Source organism: Kogia breviceps, chromosome 7 (genome assembly GCF_026419965.1).
Source record: "Kogia breviceps isolate mKogBre1 chromosome 7, mKogBre1 haplotype 1, whole genome shotgun sequence".
NCBI lineage: Eukaryota > Metazoa > Chordata > Mammalia > Artiodactyla > Physeteridae > Kogia > Kogia breviceps.
Window position 1 is genome coordinate 36,760,802 of NC_081316.1, and position 16,402 is coordinate 36,777,203.

Below are 16,402 nucleotides of genomic sequence, written 5' to 3' on the forward strand. Positions count from 1 at the left end.
TTCTAACGTTACAATCTGAGATGCAGGACTCACGTGTAACATTCTGTAAATGACAGAGCACCATGGGAAAATCCACCTACTTGCATAAGTGAGGGGGAGGAAGTTAGCAATTGATCAAATAGTCTCGTAAATGTCCATTCCTAAATACACCCGTTTGTTGTCATTTCAAGGGATCGGCTGTACATAAGCTGAATTCAACCTCATACATACAAGCTACTATGTAGTGTCTCCATAAAATTATTAACTGTACAGCCGCATGTGTTACAGCCGCCCATGTGAGTTCCACTACTTGAATGTAAAGACAAGTCACCCTAATTCAGGTATTTTCCTTAGCAACTAACATCGTTTGACTTTACACCAAAGGGTGCTTGATCAGGCATGACTGGCCACACAGTTCTGGTCCCCAAACCGACAGCATCTCAGGTTTTCTGAGCTCTCACTTGGTTTACTGTCCTGATGCACAGGAGACATGGGGAGAAAAAGATAAAGGAGTGCAAAGATCACAGGCTGTGCCATCTGTCCCTGTGGGATTTAACTGTTATGTGGAACGTTTTCCGGCTGCCGCTTTTGCTTTTCAGATGTGAATTTCACCGAGCCCCAATGTCTGCCACGACCCCTCCACAAGTCACACTTCTGATCCATGCCGGCCTCTGAATCACCGGCCTGGCTCTTTTGATGCCTGCACATACGAACACAATCTGGAATGTGTGTGGAGACCTGAGTAGTAATTAAACTCCACACCCTTCTCCTGAGAGCTGGCCCTTTTCCTGCACTATCCATGTCCTCATATGCAGGGGAGCTAAAACTTGGGAGAGAAGGAAACATAAAATCAATCCCAAACCACTAAATGGGGCCCTAAACCACTGTAAGATGGATCACTTACAAATGGCCTGAAACCTCTCTGCCCCATCACTGTGCCCAGGCAGCAGAACAAGAAGGAAAGAGTGAAATCACTCAGATCCTCTGAAATTAATACTCAGAGCTAATGGTCAAACGGGTTATAAGAGTCGATCGTGTGGGCTGCAGACCAACTCCACAGCTGTAATGGGGCTATTAATATGGTGGGGTCATGGATATTTAGTCTAATAAATGGATTTTAAACATGGATTCAATTTTTAAGCCAACTCTGGAAGTGGTAAGATATGCGAAGAATAACTCAGCCACTGCTAAATATGTGGTTTACCACTCTCTTCCCTGGTTAGAAGTTGCTGGAACCCAGGGCACAGAGCTGGGAAGAGGGGACAAGGGACAGAGAAGGTGGTAGCTCGGAATACACTGCAGTAGGAATTCTAATTCTGATGCTACCTTTTTTTCTTTAAATTAAGAATGTGACAGTATAACACTAATAAATATTTGTGGAATTAACTATATGACAATTGCAGATTTTATGTTTTTATATGATATAATATCCCTTTAATCATCCTTGTCTGGGTTATATTTAAATAAAATTTAGATTTGTTTTTGTTTCTGGTAAAAGAAGCGTGCTGAAATCTTCTTTCCAACTGTTCCAAGGGTGCTCAGAACAATTTTCATCAGTGCTTCTTAAAGGAAATTTGAAAAAGTCAATACATTTTAGAGTTCCAAGTCTTTTTGTAAGGCAACTCTATCTGAAGAGTGAACAAGGAGATTCAAAGTGAAGTATCCGAGCAGCCCAGAGCCCCTACATGAGTGAAGAGGAGCATACCTTAAAACAGAATATGGCCAATAGGTAAAAGACTTATTTAAAATTCTGGGGAGGAGGGAGTAGATCATGAGAGAAGGAGAAGAAAGAGAAGGAAGGTAGTAAGACAATCAGTTTGTTTGGCTCATCAATCAAGGCAACAGTGAAGCAACTTCACATCAAGCTGGGTTCGGGACCTTCCAGCAGATGGTTGCACGGGAGGTCTCACCCCCGAGAGACACGGAATTTCCAGGCGCCAAACTCACCAGTGAGTTCCTCCAGGGCAGGCTGTCCACTCTTGCTGTAGTGGCTCGGCTCCACGGTCACACCCCCTGAGCTGGACTCGGCAGTAACATTCCCTTCGGTGTCTGTCTGGGACCTTCACACACAAACCAGAGCAGACACGCTTGTCACAAGGGGTAACTAGCACATCCGGACCACCGTGCCCCGACCACAGCCCCAACTATCCCCTCCTTTGGCAAGAAGCTTTAGAACAGAGCAGACCAGCAGAGAGACGCTAAATAATTCACCGGTGCACATGGAGCAAGGTCCTAGAAACAGAGAGAGCCACCGAACTGCAAAACATGAAATATTCATCACCCAAATGAAGGGTCTGCAATCCTTCACTGGAGAACGCTTCTCTGCACCCCCTTCGGGGAGCTGGGTCTAGCCAGAAAAAGGCTGGCGAGTACTGGATGGTTTGGGTGGTTTAACATGGGCCGAAGAGCCACTTCTAAGTAACCAGAGATGCCAGCAAGCCAAGCATGAAGGTGACTCCGTGACTCCATTGACAGCCCCCAGGGCCCCCCGTGCCACATCCTCCTGACACGGCCGTCTCTGGGAAGATGACCGTCCAACCAGTCAGGAGTGGGTGCCAGGCAGGTGTGTTTGTCCTCTAGGTCTGGTTCAGAGCTCAGAGCTTCTGAGATGAAAGTTCTCACTGATCATTATTTCAACACCTGACTGAAACCTGTACTTCCCCAAACCTTCTCCGTGCCCTTTTGTGTCAAGCAAATCGAGGCAACTGCTTCATGTCATGTGCTCTCGCCACAATTACCTCTACTTATTTTGGCGTGCCATGCAAACGTATAATTATGCTCAGGCACATAACCATGGGTGTAACGTTTCTAATTCATTAGCATCCTGAGCTGATTCAACCAGATTTCACTCCCTGTGAAGGAAGCGTTTGCCAGCAATGTGAACTGTCTAAAATAGACTGTGGCGGATGTGTCCTGATAACCCCGCCATCATCCATCCATGCTCCTCCCTTTGCCCTCCTACAGATAACATCGGTTCCCCATTCCTGCCATCTCGACCTTTAAAGGATTTTCATGCTCTCAGTGTTCCTCTCCTTCCCTTGAACAGAATCCAAGCTCTCGTCATCTCTGCCCAGGCCCTAGAAGCACTTTGTGAACAGGTACGCTGCCTCCAGACTACAGGTTGCCAGAGACAGCCATGTACAGAAAGCAGCCCACAGACTGATTCTTATTGGTCTCCACAGTATTTTTTTTAAAGCTTCTGAATTCATTTCCACATTTAAAAATGGGGAGATTTCACAAAAATTCTGGATGTCTGCCTTCTCCCAGTAAAAAGAAGTCTGGAAGGACCGAGCTCACATTCTCACAGGGCGCCACCTGCTGGTGACATGTTGTGGCGGCCCCCTCTAGAGAGGCGTGGGGTTCCCTCTACCAGAGTCCCACTCACCCTGAACCCTTCATTTGTATCACCTTTGTGGAGCCAAGCAGGCACGTGAACCGTGACTTCTGTTCTAGACTGTTCCTAGGTCTGGTCCACTCCCCATTCTGTCCTGCACTGATCTCGGTGATGCCCATGTGATCCTGTCACCTTCTGATTAAAGAGCTCCGATGGTTTCCCGTTGCCCACAGAATAAGGTCTAAAGTCGTAATTGTGATAGGTGTCCTACATCGTGGGATTCTGCCTTCCTTCCTTTCCAGCCCTGTCTCCTGCCACTGCTGCCCTTTACACACAGCCCTGCCCTGTGCTCCACACCCACATGTGGCTTCTCTCCATTCCCAGATCATACCCCGTCCTTAAGTTTTGTCTTTGTAGTCATTGGGCCCTCTGCCCAAAGGCTCTTTTCCTCTTTCTTCCTTAGTTTGCTCCTAATCTACCTTTCAGGCACAGTCCCCATGTCATCTTGGCCTGGAAGTCTTCCCCAGTCCTTGGCCAGCAGATGGCTCCACCTCTCGTATATCTCTATTCTCCTGATGCCTACTTATTACAATACGATCTAATGGATAAATCTTTCCTACACTCGATTAAGAGCTCTCTGAAGGCTAAGACTGGCTCTTTTGATGCCTGCACATGAGAACACGATCTGTTCCAACTCACATGCCAAGCAGGCACTCAGGCAGGGTGTGCTGAACGGATAAATGAGATGTTTTTAAGTCTAGAACAGTGCTGGGTGCTAGAAGGAACATTAGACTTGGAGTCTCAACACTGAGCTGGCTGCAGTGTGGAGTCTGTAACTTGAGAGCCATGCACATCTCAGTAAGTCACTGCACCTCGTTGAGCGTCTGGCCCTCAAGCGGGGATTAGGACAGCGACCTCCCCTGGCTGCTACAAAAATCACAGGTGAGACAACATAAAAGCAGTAAAGTGTAAAGCAACAGAGGTGTCCAGTGTGCCTTCTGAATCGGTAACTATGATTCATTCAGAGTTATTTTTCACAAGTGATTTATCTTCCTTTTCTTCCCTTGGTACCATCACTAACGTGGAGAGGTTCTGGGGGAAGCGCTGTAAGGCATATACAGTGAGCTACAAACTTGAGAGAGAGCATCTCAGAGCACAAAGGGAGCCTAAACCATTTCCTCAAATCCTCTAATCTAGCCCCATCTCCTCACTTTACAGATGAGGCTCAAAGCGAGGCAGTGATTTAGAGTCACAGTGGTTTCGTGGTTAAGCACTTGGCCCCTCTTAAAGGGACAGACGTGGCTTTAGACACTAGCTTTCTGGCTCTCAGTTCTTTGACCTAGTGCAAGTTACTTAAATACTCTAGGCCTCAGTTTGCTCACCTTCAGAACAGGGATTAAAAGGGTAGCCAGCTCATGGAGTTGCGAGAGTGATTAAATGAGCTGGGTCTCTGCACTCGCGTGGTGCATACTCAACAGCTATGCCTGCAGCCAGGTCCCAAGGCCAACCAGGGACTCACAAGCGAATAAAGGGCAGAGTCCAGGCATCCTGACTCCTATCCCAGTTCTCTTCTTTCCATCCTCCTACTCGGCTCACCTAGAGGAAAGGCACCTCAGAGGAGACAGAAGAACATCACAGAGGGTGAGCATAAACACTAAGTCTCAGCTTGACAGACACATGTGACGTTTTCTCCTTCCTCCTATTTGTCAGACATTTGCTCTTTATCATTAAGAGCTTTTCCTCTCATTGAAAAATCTTGAAATATTTTTTAAAAAGGTTAAACGTTTTAGAATCGTTCAAATAATTACAGCCAGAAAAAAAAGGAGCGGGGGTGAGACTGATGATCTGATCAGACAGTCACGTATTTTGATTCTGAAAACGCAGATCAAGAATCTGGGAACAGTCGCTTGAATATGCATCACCTCAAGACTATTCGTGTGACTGCCATGATAAAAATTTCACGGCAAGCAATTCAGTTGCCTCCACGGTTCAGAGAACAGTTGTATAAAAAGCTGAGCATGGAAGCAAGTGCTGAGTCATTACCTAAGCCTTGGCACCCTTCTCAGGACTGTTAGCTGAGCTGATGACTTGACTGAATACAAAGGTGACCACCTCCCATTAAAAAGGTCTGGCGTGACCCTCAATGAAGGGGTGGGTAAGCAATGAAAAGCAAAGAACTTCTCCTCAGAAGCCTGACGTTCCCTCACAGGCTGGATGCTGCGGGCTTGACTCTGAAATCAATCGCTTGAACCAGACTTTCTATCAGCTCTTGGCAGGAATGGTGACAGAACCTACTGGAACTCACCTCAGGCAGAAATAAAGGAAATATCTAATTCTTTGGGGAACCATGTAAACAGAGGAAGCTGAAAGCATGGGCCTGAGTCTGTGCATATGAACAGGTATGTAAATACACGTGTGAATATGTGTATTTGCATTTTATGTATGAATGTGTACTTGTGTCCCTACTTACGTGTGACTGTCCCTGAAGTGCATCCACACTATAGGTGTATGAGTGTGTGTGTACAGCTGTGATTGTGTATATACTTAGGGTAGAAACTGTAAAGTAAGTGCCCAGACTATGACATTCAACCATCGGTCCCCTTGTGCTGTGGAGAGGTATTAGTTGTCACTCAGCTGTGCAGGGTGGCCCGCCCACTGCCCTGCACATCTCGAGCACAGGATCAAGTCGAGCACTGTGAACAAGGTTCTGGGAACCCCCAAGAGGAGGGCTGAGAGCCTCGCATCTGCCCGGAGAGGACTCATCCCATGCATCCAGCATCACCCGGAGCCAGTGTCCTCCATCCTGTACAGGTGTGTGGTGCAACCAGAGGCTCTCGTAGGCCAGAACCATCCAGAACAACAGCACCTGGCTCCACGTGGTCTCCCGTGGTGCTGTGGATGTGCCATCAGAGACAGACAGACCGAGGGACCGATAACGGACAGACGCAAACACCCAGGCTTGTCTCCCCAAATACAACCCGGGTTTCCTTGGTTCCTCTAGGACCAGTCCCTCCTTACGGCTACCCTTCTTCCTCATCCTGTTCTCCCAGCACACAGCAGGGACCGAAAAAATATTTAAGGAATTCCCTAGTGGCCTAGTGGTTAGGATTCTGGGCTTTCACTGCCGTGGCCCAGGTTCAGTCCCTGGTTGGGAACCTACAAGCCACACCGCACAGCCAAAAAAAAAACACCTTTTTTTAATTAAAAAAAAAAAAAAAAAAAGAAAAGAAAAAATATTTAATACGCGTGATGGGGTAAGAAACCATGAGGATCTGGAATTTTAAGATAAGCACCTCTGTGAGAAGTCTCCGTTACTCAGCAAGGTGGTTTTGTGGTTTTCATTGTTTCAAGTACATTCAGGATGCCTGAGGACTGATGTTGGAGCCCGTCGAGTGATAGCAAACCACCCTCCTAGCTTCTGCTCTTGCTGCTGCCGCCTCTGCAAAGCCCCTGGGTCCCCATGTGCCTGAGCCCCTCCTCATCCCAGGCTCAGCTCACATTTTACTTCCACTCTTTAGCTTCCTGACCTCCCCCCCCCCCACCAGCGCTGCTGAATTAACTGTCCCTCAAGCACACTGGTCACGCGGCACCTGGGCTGTCTGCCTCAATGTTCCCGGGTAGCAGTCCCGACCCCTACCCTCGGAGACCCAGAATCCACCAGCAAGGCTCCTTCGCCCACGGGCCCCGGCGGGGCAGGGGGGCAGCCGCTCCTACCTGTACAGGAAAGGCGCCACCGTGGCAGTGTTGGGGTGGCTGTATTGCTGGGGCTGAGGTAGCTGGACGCTGACAGTATTGCTTCCCGTGGTCTGGGCGGTCCCGATGGACCCACTGACAGTCTGGCTGCTGATGCTGTGATTCAGGGTGGCCCCTCCTGGGGCTTTGCCTTCCGAGGATGCCAGGCTGGAGGAGGAACTAGAGTGTCTGCCGTCCAGCTGGGGCTTCTGCTGGGGGAGCCCCGAGCTCGGCTTCCCACCCCGGCTCCGCTCCCCATCCTTGGAAGGCGCGGGGGCACTTGGGGATTTCCCGGGCATGCTCTTCATTCCTGGTTTTGGTATCCCACTGTGGGAAGGGGCCGGGGCCTCCTTCTTGGCACTGTTGAGCTTCCCCCCTTTGGGGATGAAGCTGGCGATCTTGGAGGACTTTTTTGGCATCTCGGTCACCGCCACCCCGCTGAGGTCTTCTCTCGGCCCCTCCTTGAGGTCCGGCCTCTCTGTCACCGAGGCTCTCTTGGCGAGGTCCTTGCTTTTCTCCTTCTCCTTCTCCCGCTGCTGTCTCTCCTTTTCCTTCTCGCCGCCTTTCGGGGAACTCTTCTTGTTGGTCAGCGCCCGGCTGAAAGTTCTCTGGGCAATGCCCTTGAGCGCGATCTTGGGGCTGTTGGAGGTGGGGCCCGCCGCGGACAGTGGGCGACCGCCGGCCTCCATCTCTTCGCTCTCTTCGAAGCTGGGCAGGATCTCCAGCCGCTCGCAGCTTGTGTCCCGTGACCCAGGGCCCTCACCCACCTTGGAAGCTCCCTTGCTGTTGAAGAGTTTCAGTTTTTCCAGCATGGACCTCTGATTGTTGGGGGCTGGCTTCAGGGCTTCGGGGGTGGGCCTGGGGGCCTCGGGTGCAGGAGGCTTGACCGCGAGCGTGGCAGCCGTGGCGCTGTGCTTCACACTGACCGACTTGCTACGCCAGGGCTTGGAGGCCGTGCCGGGCTGGGGGATGGCAGAGGAGGCGCCGCAATTAGCAGGGGCGCAGCCGCCGCCCTCCAAAGCAGCAGGTGCATCTTCGCTCATTCCGGGGTGGGAGGGGGCCGGACTCGCCAAAGGCTCTGCAGAGACAGGGAAGAGAAGGAGACCTGAATCACACCCACGGATCTGCACTGATCACGAGGGGGCATCGGCCATGGCTACACGGCCAATCGCTCCAACCCAGATGCTGCGCAGCTCCATTACCTGCTTCGTGCGTTACCTATGGTTGAATTTAAACTCTACCTTGACTTTCTCCTATTCACGCGCTATTCACATGCCCCCCTTGTCACCTTTTGGTGCATGCTGTGTGAATGCATGCTGATCTTAACATCAACACGCACGAGGCAATATTAAGCACATATGTTTACCGGAAAACAAAAATCTGCATCACCGCTCTGATGGTGTAGGAATGATGTAGGAAACATCTCCTGTTTTGAATGACTCAACCCACAACTCCGTTTCCTAGTTAAGCCAAACAATTGAGAATTATCCAACTTTAAGAAAACAATGTAGCAGAGACATTAAAACAGAACAGACCAAAAAAAAAAAAAAAAAAAAAATCCAGAAAAAGAGAAACCAAGTATAATCTTTACAGAAGAAGAATTACCCACAAAAGTTGCTAAATCCCATCAAAACAAATACGTTTTTCCTATATTGGCACTTTTAAAGAGTTACGAACACAATGCAAGTTAAGAGTTAAAATTTTTAAAAAGGCTTCTGAGCTTAAGAGTATGAACTGGGCACAAGACTTCACCGTAAGCAGGAAAACACACAGGTTATCTGAAAGTCAAGGTTTCCCCCTTGGCGGTCAGGGAGTAGTTCCCCGGCCAAACTCTTTTCTCAGAAAAGTTTCAAAATATTTCCAAACTAAAACTGGAATTATTCTGAGAAGGGCGGGTTCCAAACTGGTGCTCCGCTAGTCACCAAGGTGGCCCAGACTGCAGACATGAACCCTGCAGCGCCCTTCCTCAGGCAGCACTCGGAGCCACACAGCTCCGTCCCTGACGTCAGGGCAGCTGTCAGAGGGAAGGTGGCAGGGACATGGCTGAGCCCAGCACCCACACCCACCCACGGCCGCGCCCACCCAGTGCAGGCAGGATGCAGTGCCTCAGCCCCCACAGAGCATGTCTGTGTCTGCAGAGTCACACGATGACACGACTTACCCAGCGGCAGCCACTTTCTTCCACAACGATTCCCTAGGAAAACTTCTCCAACCCGAAAGGCTGTCCTTCCAATTGTCACAAGTGTTTTCGGTTAAACTGCTCATGTTTCTAATTAACTTTTGTCATCCGCAACTGCTCCAGTGCCCAGAAGCCTGGCGGGATTAACGGCTGCTTCTTCTGCTTTTTTTTTTTTCCCTTTTTAAATACCTATGTTCTGCCGCCTTCTAGCAACAGAGTAAACTGTATACAGAGCGGCTTTTTATGATTTAAAAGTCAACGGCCGCCAAAGCCGAGTGAAGGCAACCCCTTGTGGGACATGAGCCGGGAGAGCTCCCGGCAGAGGAACTGCTTCCCTTCACTCTCAGCTGCTCCGGGAAGCCACGGCTCCAGGGTGATCCAACGCAGACCTCCCAATGTTTTAAAACACATACATCTTCCTGACTTACTGGGGATTTGAGTTTGGAGCAGGGGCTGCTGCATGATCCTCCGTTAACAAAACTCAAGGGGCGTTGCTGGATCTTTTCCTGGGGAGAGCCGGGGACTGCCTGGGAAACAGGCTCACAGAACCCACCCACACTACTGGCCTTTCAGAGGGTCTCCTCGGGTGCGGCGCTGCTGGTGCCGTGCTAGGCACGTTGTGAAGGGGGTTACTGCCCCCGTTTGACAAGACTAAGGCTCAGAGAGGGCAAATGACTGCTCCTCAGTCCCACTGCTGGAAATGGACAAATCTGGACTTTGGACCCAGGTATTCTGACACAGTGTTCTTTGGGACTGCATCACAGCTACCTCCTGTGATAAAGAACACATCTAAACAACAGCCACTTAAATGACTAGAGTACGTCTGGGGCATCACCTTTTCTATTGCTTGGGTATATTCACGACAAACCAGCCCAGCCACTGGAAAGGAGGCAGCCTATGCCACAGAGGCCAGCGCCCTGGAGGAAATACTGGTGACCCTCCAGTCCCGAGTTCCACTCTCTCGGGACAACTGTCCTTCCCTTTACCTGGGCTCGGATCTTGGGCAGAAGTATTCATTCATTCGTTCATTCCATATACTCATTCATATCAATATTCAGTGAGTGCCTAGTATAAGCCACGCATTCTCTAGGCACTTGGGATGCCTCAGTGACAGTTGTCACAGATGCCCCAAGACCCCTGCCTTCACGGAGGTTACACTCTGGCAGCGAGGAACAGATGATAACTAATGTAATTAATAAATACATCTTATCATTTGGTAGCAAAGAAGCCCTAAAGAAAAAGGGGCTTTGGGGGGCAATGTGCCTACAGGAGCTGCAACAAATCCTGACCAGAGGTACGCCCCTCGTTTCTAAAGAAGTTTCAGGCATACTCCCTACAGAGCAGACATACATGGATCAGTGTCACTTCTCTGCTCCCACACATTCCTTGGAACTCTTATAAAGCTCGCCTGAAATCGGCTGGACAAGAAATGCCCCTGCCTAGCGTTTCTGTGTGTTTTTAAACCTTAACACACACAGCTAGAAATCAGTTGTTACTAACTAGCTAAGGACAGATCCGGAGCTAAACAGATGGCTGGCTTGCCTAAGAGAAATGCGCAGACCAACCAAAGATGTGTGTCTCCTTTAGGGAAGGTGCCAGGTGCAGGGAAGGGGCCCTCTGCAGTGTAGCCATGGCGGACACACAGGCACTCCTCAGGCCATTCCCCAAACAGCTCCCAGAAACTCCTCCCTGTCTTGCAAACCTCAGCTCAAAGGCCTTCCTCCTTCGTCAAGCTACCTGAGACCCTCGAGCTGAATGATGCAAATGAATGATGTTTTCCCAGGACACTCTCCATACCTCCCTTTTTATAAAAGCATTTGGAGGGTCACCTACTTACACCAGGCACTGGGAATACAGAGTTGAGTAAGATATAACCCCTGCCCTCTAGGAACTCACTGCCCAAAGGGGCAGCGGACCTCAAAACAGAGCACAGAAACAATGTCAAGGCTTTAGAGGGCTGTACGCGGTCCCCGGTCCCGGGAGACCCAAGCATTGGGATCTCCTAATTCTCCCCAAGGAATCTGGGAACGCTTCATTGTTATTCCACTGGTTTGTAAATTCCTCCAGGGCAGAGATGACCCCCACCCCCATTCATCCTTGTGTTCCAAAGCCTGCCAGAGCATAGAAAATAGTAAATGGTTTCTGAATTGTTGGTTGGTAGTTTTGACCTTTGCAAGTCACATTTAAGGTAAGAGAGACTCAAAATTTGTGATTAGTCATTAGGGTTTTCTTAAAACTTTTCAGTCCAAACTCAGGATCAGGACTCAGAACTTCAGAATTGCTACTTGGCATTTTGCCTGGACTCCCCTGGTTACAGGATCATGGGGACACTTCAAGGCTACTCATTACAGCTGTAAGAGTAGTCCTGGCGGATGATTCTGAATTTGGTTTCTGGAGCAGAAGTTCCCCGAGTAGGGCTACAGGGCACCTGAGGATCAGATCATCAATACTTTGACATTATGTCATAGCCAGAAAACCCCTTAACAGTGAAGGGGCTCCAGGTCATCAGTGGTCTTGTCCAGGTGAACTTGACATGTTTCTGTCATCCCTAGGGTATCGCATCAGTGATCTCAGATCTTGGTTGAAGTGGAAAGCAGCCATTTTTCTAATACAAGGCTTCTGTGATACCCAGCATGAGACTTTCCTTACCAGGCTTCTGAGATAGTGAGATAAATGCAGGAGGGATGTGGGGAGACAGGCCAAGCCTCAAGTTTTACACCAGCTGAAGGTGTGACCCCAGGTATACCACTCTGCCCCTCTAGGCCTCCGTAGCCCCATTTGTAAGAAAGAGGATAAGCTTTTTCTCTAGAATCCTTTCAGCTCTGTTTCCATTAAAATCTCAGCCAGTCTCCAAGAGACCCTATGAGGCTGGGCCCCAAGAACGCAACTAAGTTCACTCGCTAAACAATGAGTTGCCCTGTGCTGCGACATACAGGTGTTTCTTTAATGTCAATCATTCCCCCTCCATGGTTCTCTTAAGATGCTTACCAATAAATGCAGAAAACTGGCTGGGTCAAGGTATACTCAACCTTGAATGAGCTGCTAGTGAATTCAAAAATGCTAGTATTCTATGAAAGTAAATGTGTGGGAGGGAGGGTAGGGGGAGTTCTTTAAAATTAAGAACACTTCTCTCTCTAATAACTAACAGCTCTAGTTTCTTTTCTCAGGTATAGGAACCTTTGTTGGAACAAAGGAATCTGAGAGAGCAAAATGAGGAAAGCACAAAAGAAATGTTTTGACTACCAGTGTTCTCCCAATAATGGTATGTGGGGTAAAGAGGTGAGATGAACGTATTTGATGGCACATGGAAAAACATTTTTCTATTTTAAAAGTTACGTATTTATTTTATTGCATATCAGAAAAGATAAGTAGCCCATATATAAATCAACAGCTTCACAGACAGCAGATGTAGATTTAATTTGAGTTGATTTAAGGAAAATACGAAACAAATAAAAACACAAGCAGTTCACTGATGTGGCAAAAATCACGCAGAAAGTTTGTGAAAGACTAAAGTTGGGGAAACACTGTTCCATTAAATCAGAAATATTTATTTTATATGCAAAATACATAAGTATTTTAATAATACTTGTTTTATACTCAATTTATTCTTTTGGAAAATGCAATCCACCAAAGAGAAATTAAATCAGAAGGCCCAAATAAGGACTAGGTTCAAAAACTAATCTGAAATGGCTACTTTTATAGCTTTATTTATTTGTATGTATTTGTTTAGCACGACATTTTGCTGAGAATGGGCCAGATCTGGGAACATGACCAGGCCTTTGTTTAGCCAAAGGTAATTTTAAGAATAACGGTCCTAAGTTTTGGACTACTAAACATAGTAAGAATAACACGTTACATCATGCCCAATACACATCCCAAATATCCACATGTAAAATTAAAAATATCAAGACTTACTGTATGTAATAGACACTGGTATATTTTGCCTTAGTCCATTTTAAAAAATGCTGATCACAGGGGCCCTGAACAGATTTTACCACCCACCAGTGGACCACACCCTGCAGCCTGAATATCTCAGCTTTAAAAGGCCAGCTCGCCAGGTTCACCCACCACCAACTGACAAACCATCGCAAAAAGGAAAAGTCTCATTTGAAATACTGCAGAAACAGGAGTCCTTTGAAGAAGAGAAAAGGCTTTTTTTTTTTTTTTTTTTAAGAGCTTAGGGAGAGCATTAATCCTCCTGTGGGGAGGGGAAAAGTTTGGTTTTTCTGGCAGCCAGCCTCAACCTTCCCTGACAGTAACCAAAATACTTTCTAAAGGGAAATACTGTCCAAGGCAGATAAATAAGCATTTCTTCCTCTCTACTTCCAAGAGGGCCAACATTGGTCCCCGGCCCCTTCTTTCCCCAGCTTCCTACTTGGGAGACATTGGTGGTCTGGTCCAGATGGCAGCAGGCACCCAGGCAGTGAGGCCAGCTGATCTCAGCTCCAGTCACCCTACTGTGATTTTAAACCTGCCCTGGGGATGGTTCTTGCCTAAATCCTCTCCATCGCCTTCAGGAAAAGGCCTGATAATTGGGCCTGGGAAGATGTTCACAATTTCCTATAATTTGTCAAGGTATCCATCTTGAGCATTCAAATTTGTTCAGATAATTGAAACCAGTTTTTTGTTTTTGTTTTTTGGTTTTTTTTGTAAGTGCATGGACTCTAGCCATACGGGCTGGACATTGTTTCCAGAGTTACTCAGGTCAGTTTCTTTACAACCATTAGCCACCAGACCACAGAGGGGCACATAAATGAACCTCACTCAATCCACTTAGTAGTTGTTCAGGATTCCTGGAGCCTGGCCCAAGGCGCGTTCTCAACACTGTTGTGATCAAGATCTAAAATTAAGGGCATGGGCTTAAACATAGTTTCTCTCCAACTCCTTCTTTGAGAGGATCCTTGGAGGTACAGAAAGATGGAGAGGGGGGGTCAGGAGAAGTACCAAGAAAAGTGTACTGAAAGGGAAAGGGCATGGTGTAGAGGGAGCTGGGCTTTGGATTCATATTTTCTAAGGATCATTTTGTGTCTATAACTCCATAGGCTCCTAAAACATCCAAGTTAGAATAGGAATGATGATTTATATAAACAAATATTTTCTTTAAAGTTGCTCTGTTAAGTCAGTCCCTATCAAAATCCCAATGATGTTTCTGTTGAAACAGAAAAATCCATACAAAAATTTAGATGGAATCTCAAGGAACTCTGAATAGCCAAAGCAATCTTGAAAAAGAACAAATTTGGAGGTCTCATACTTCCTGATTCAAAACTTACTACAAAGCTACGGTAATCAAATCATTGTGATGCTGGCAAAGACCGTCATATAGATCAATGAACGAGAGAGGCCAGATATAAACCTTTGCATATATGGTCAAATAATTTTCAAGAATATTCAGTGGGGCCTCCCTGGTGGCGCAGTGCTTGAGAATCTGCCTGCCGATGCAGGGGACACGGGTTTGTGCCCCGGTCCAGGAAGATCCCACATGCTGCAGAGCGGCTGGGCCCATGAGCCATGGCCGCTGAGCCTGTGCATCCAGAGCCTGTGCTCCGCAACCAGAGAGGCCACAACAGTGAGAGGCCCACGTACCACAAAAAAAAAAAAAAAAAAAAAAAAAAAAAAAAAAAAAAAGAATATTCAGTGGGGTAAAGACGGTCTTTTCAACATGATGTGCTGGGAAAACTGGATATCCATGTGCAAAAAAATGAAGTTGGATTCTTACCTTACACCATACATTCTTACCTTACACCATACAAAATTAACCTAAGATGGATCAAAGACCTAAATGTAAGAGTAAAAACTATAAAACTCTTACAAGAAAACACAGGGCAAAAACTTCATGACATTGGGTTTGGAAATAATTTCTTGGATATGACACAAAAAGCATGAGCAAAAAAAAAAAAAGTAAGCTGGACTTCATCAAAGTTAAAAACTTGTACATCAAAGGACATAATCAACAGAATGAAAAAACATCCTATGGAAGATAATACTTGCAAGTCATACATCTGATAAGGACTTGATATCCAGAACATATAAAGAACTCATATAACTCAACAACAACCTGATTGAAAAATGGGTAAAGGACTTGAATAGACATTTATCCAAAGAAGATATACAAATGACCAATACACACACAGAAAGACGTTCAATGTCTCTACTCACCAGGGAATGCAAATCAAAAACAACAATGAGATACCACTTCATACAAATTAGGATGGATATTATTAAAAACAAAACAAAACAGAAAATAACAAGTGTTTGTGAGGATGTGGAGAAACTGGAACCTTTGTGTACTACTGTGGGAATAGAAGATTGTGCAGCCATTGTAGAAAACAGAATGGCAATTCCTCAAAAAATTAAACATAGGATATGATCTATCAATTCCACTCCTGGGTATATACCTGAAAGAAGTGAAAGCAGGGACCTAAACAGATATTTGTACACCCACGTTCATAGCAACATTATTCACAATAGCCAAAAGGTGGAAGCAACCCAAGTGTCCATCAATGGTTAAACAATAGATATTGTTCGGATAAATGAATGAATAAGCTAAGTGTGGTGTATATATATGTATACACACACACAAACACATACACACGCATGCACACACAATGGAGTATTAATTCAGCCTGCAAAAGGAAGGAAATTCTGACACTTGCTACAATATGGATGAGCCTTGAAGACATCATGTTAAGACAAACAAGCCAGTCATGAAAGGCAAATATTGTTTGATTCCACTTATAAAAGGTCCCTTGAGTAATCAAATTCATAGAGACAGAAAGTAGAAGGGTGGTTGCCATGGGCTGGGGGAAGGCAGGATTGTTCACAATGAAAAAAAAAAAAAAAGAAAAAGATTGTATTTGGCTGCAAGTAACCGAATTCTGACCACCATAGCCTAAACGGGTGAGGGGTTTACTACTTTATTTCCAGTGATTAGCACAGGGTCTGGCACACAATAAGGGCTCAGTAAATGTTTGTTAAACTAAAGTTTATCTTTGATGTTAATTAATCACATGAAATTACATAGTTTCAAATATTAATTTATTAGTATTATTTTATTCTAGCTTGAAAAAATGTCTGCTTCAAAGGAATAGTGATCCTTTTTAAGAAACTCAAGCAGGGAAACAAATTACACCACTAGACTTTTTCTTCCTTAAACTGGCCATCACTGACTCTTTGGTCAA

General features: G+C 46.5%; 1 protein-coding gene across 12 annotated transcripts in view; it reads right to left on the bottom strand.

Annotated features, from left to right (window-relative positions):
* The window catches only part of NAV2 (neuron navigator 2), a 764,629-nt gene that overhangs the window by 166,159 nt on the left and 582,068 nt on the right, over positions 1-16,402 (bottom strand). For all 12 annotated transcript variants that reach the window (XR_010841345.1, XM_067038097.1, XM_067038101.1 and 9 more), the window contains 2 exons: positions 7,028-8,123; positions 1,927-2,039 (listed from right to left, as the gene is read on the bottom strand). Coding sequence is in view for 11 of the 12 variants with exons in the window: in XM_067038097.1 (XP_066894198.1) it covers positions 1,927-2,039; positions 7,028-8,123 (1,209 nt within the window). In the remaining variant the exon portion in view is untranslated. The remainder of the gene's footprint in view (positions 1-1,926; positions 2,040-7,027; positions 8,124-16,402) is intronic.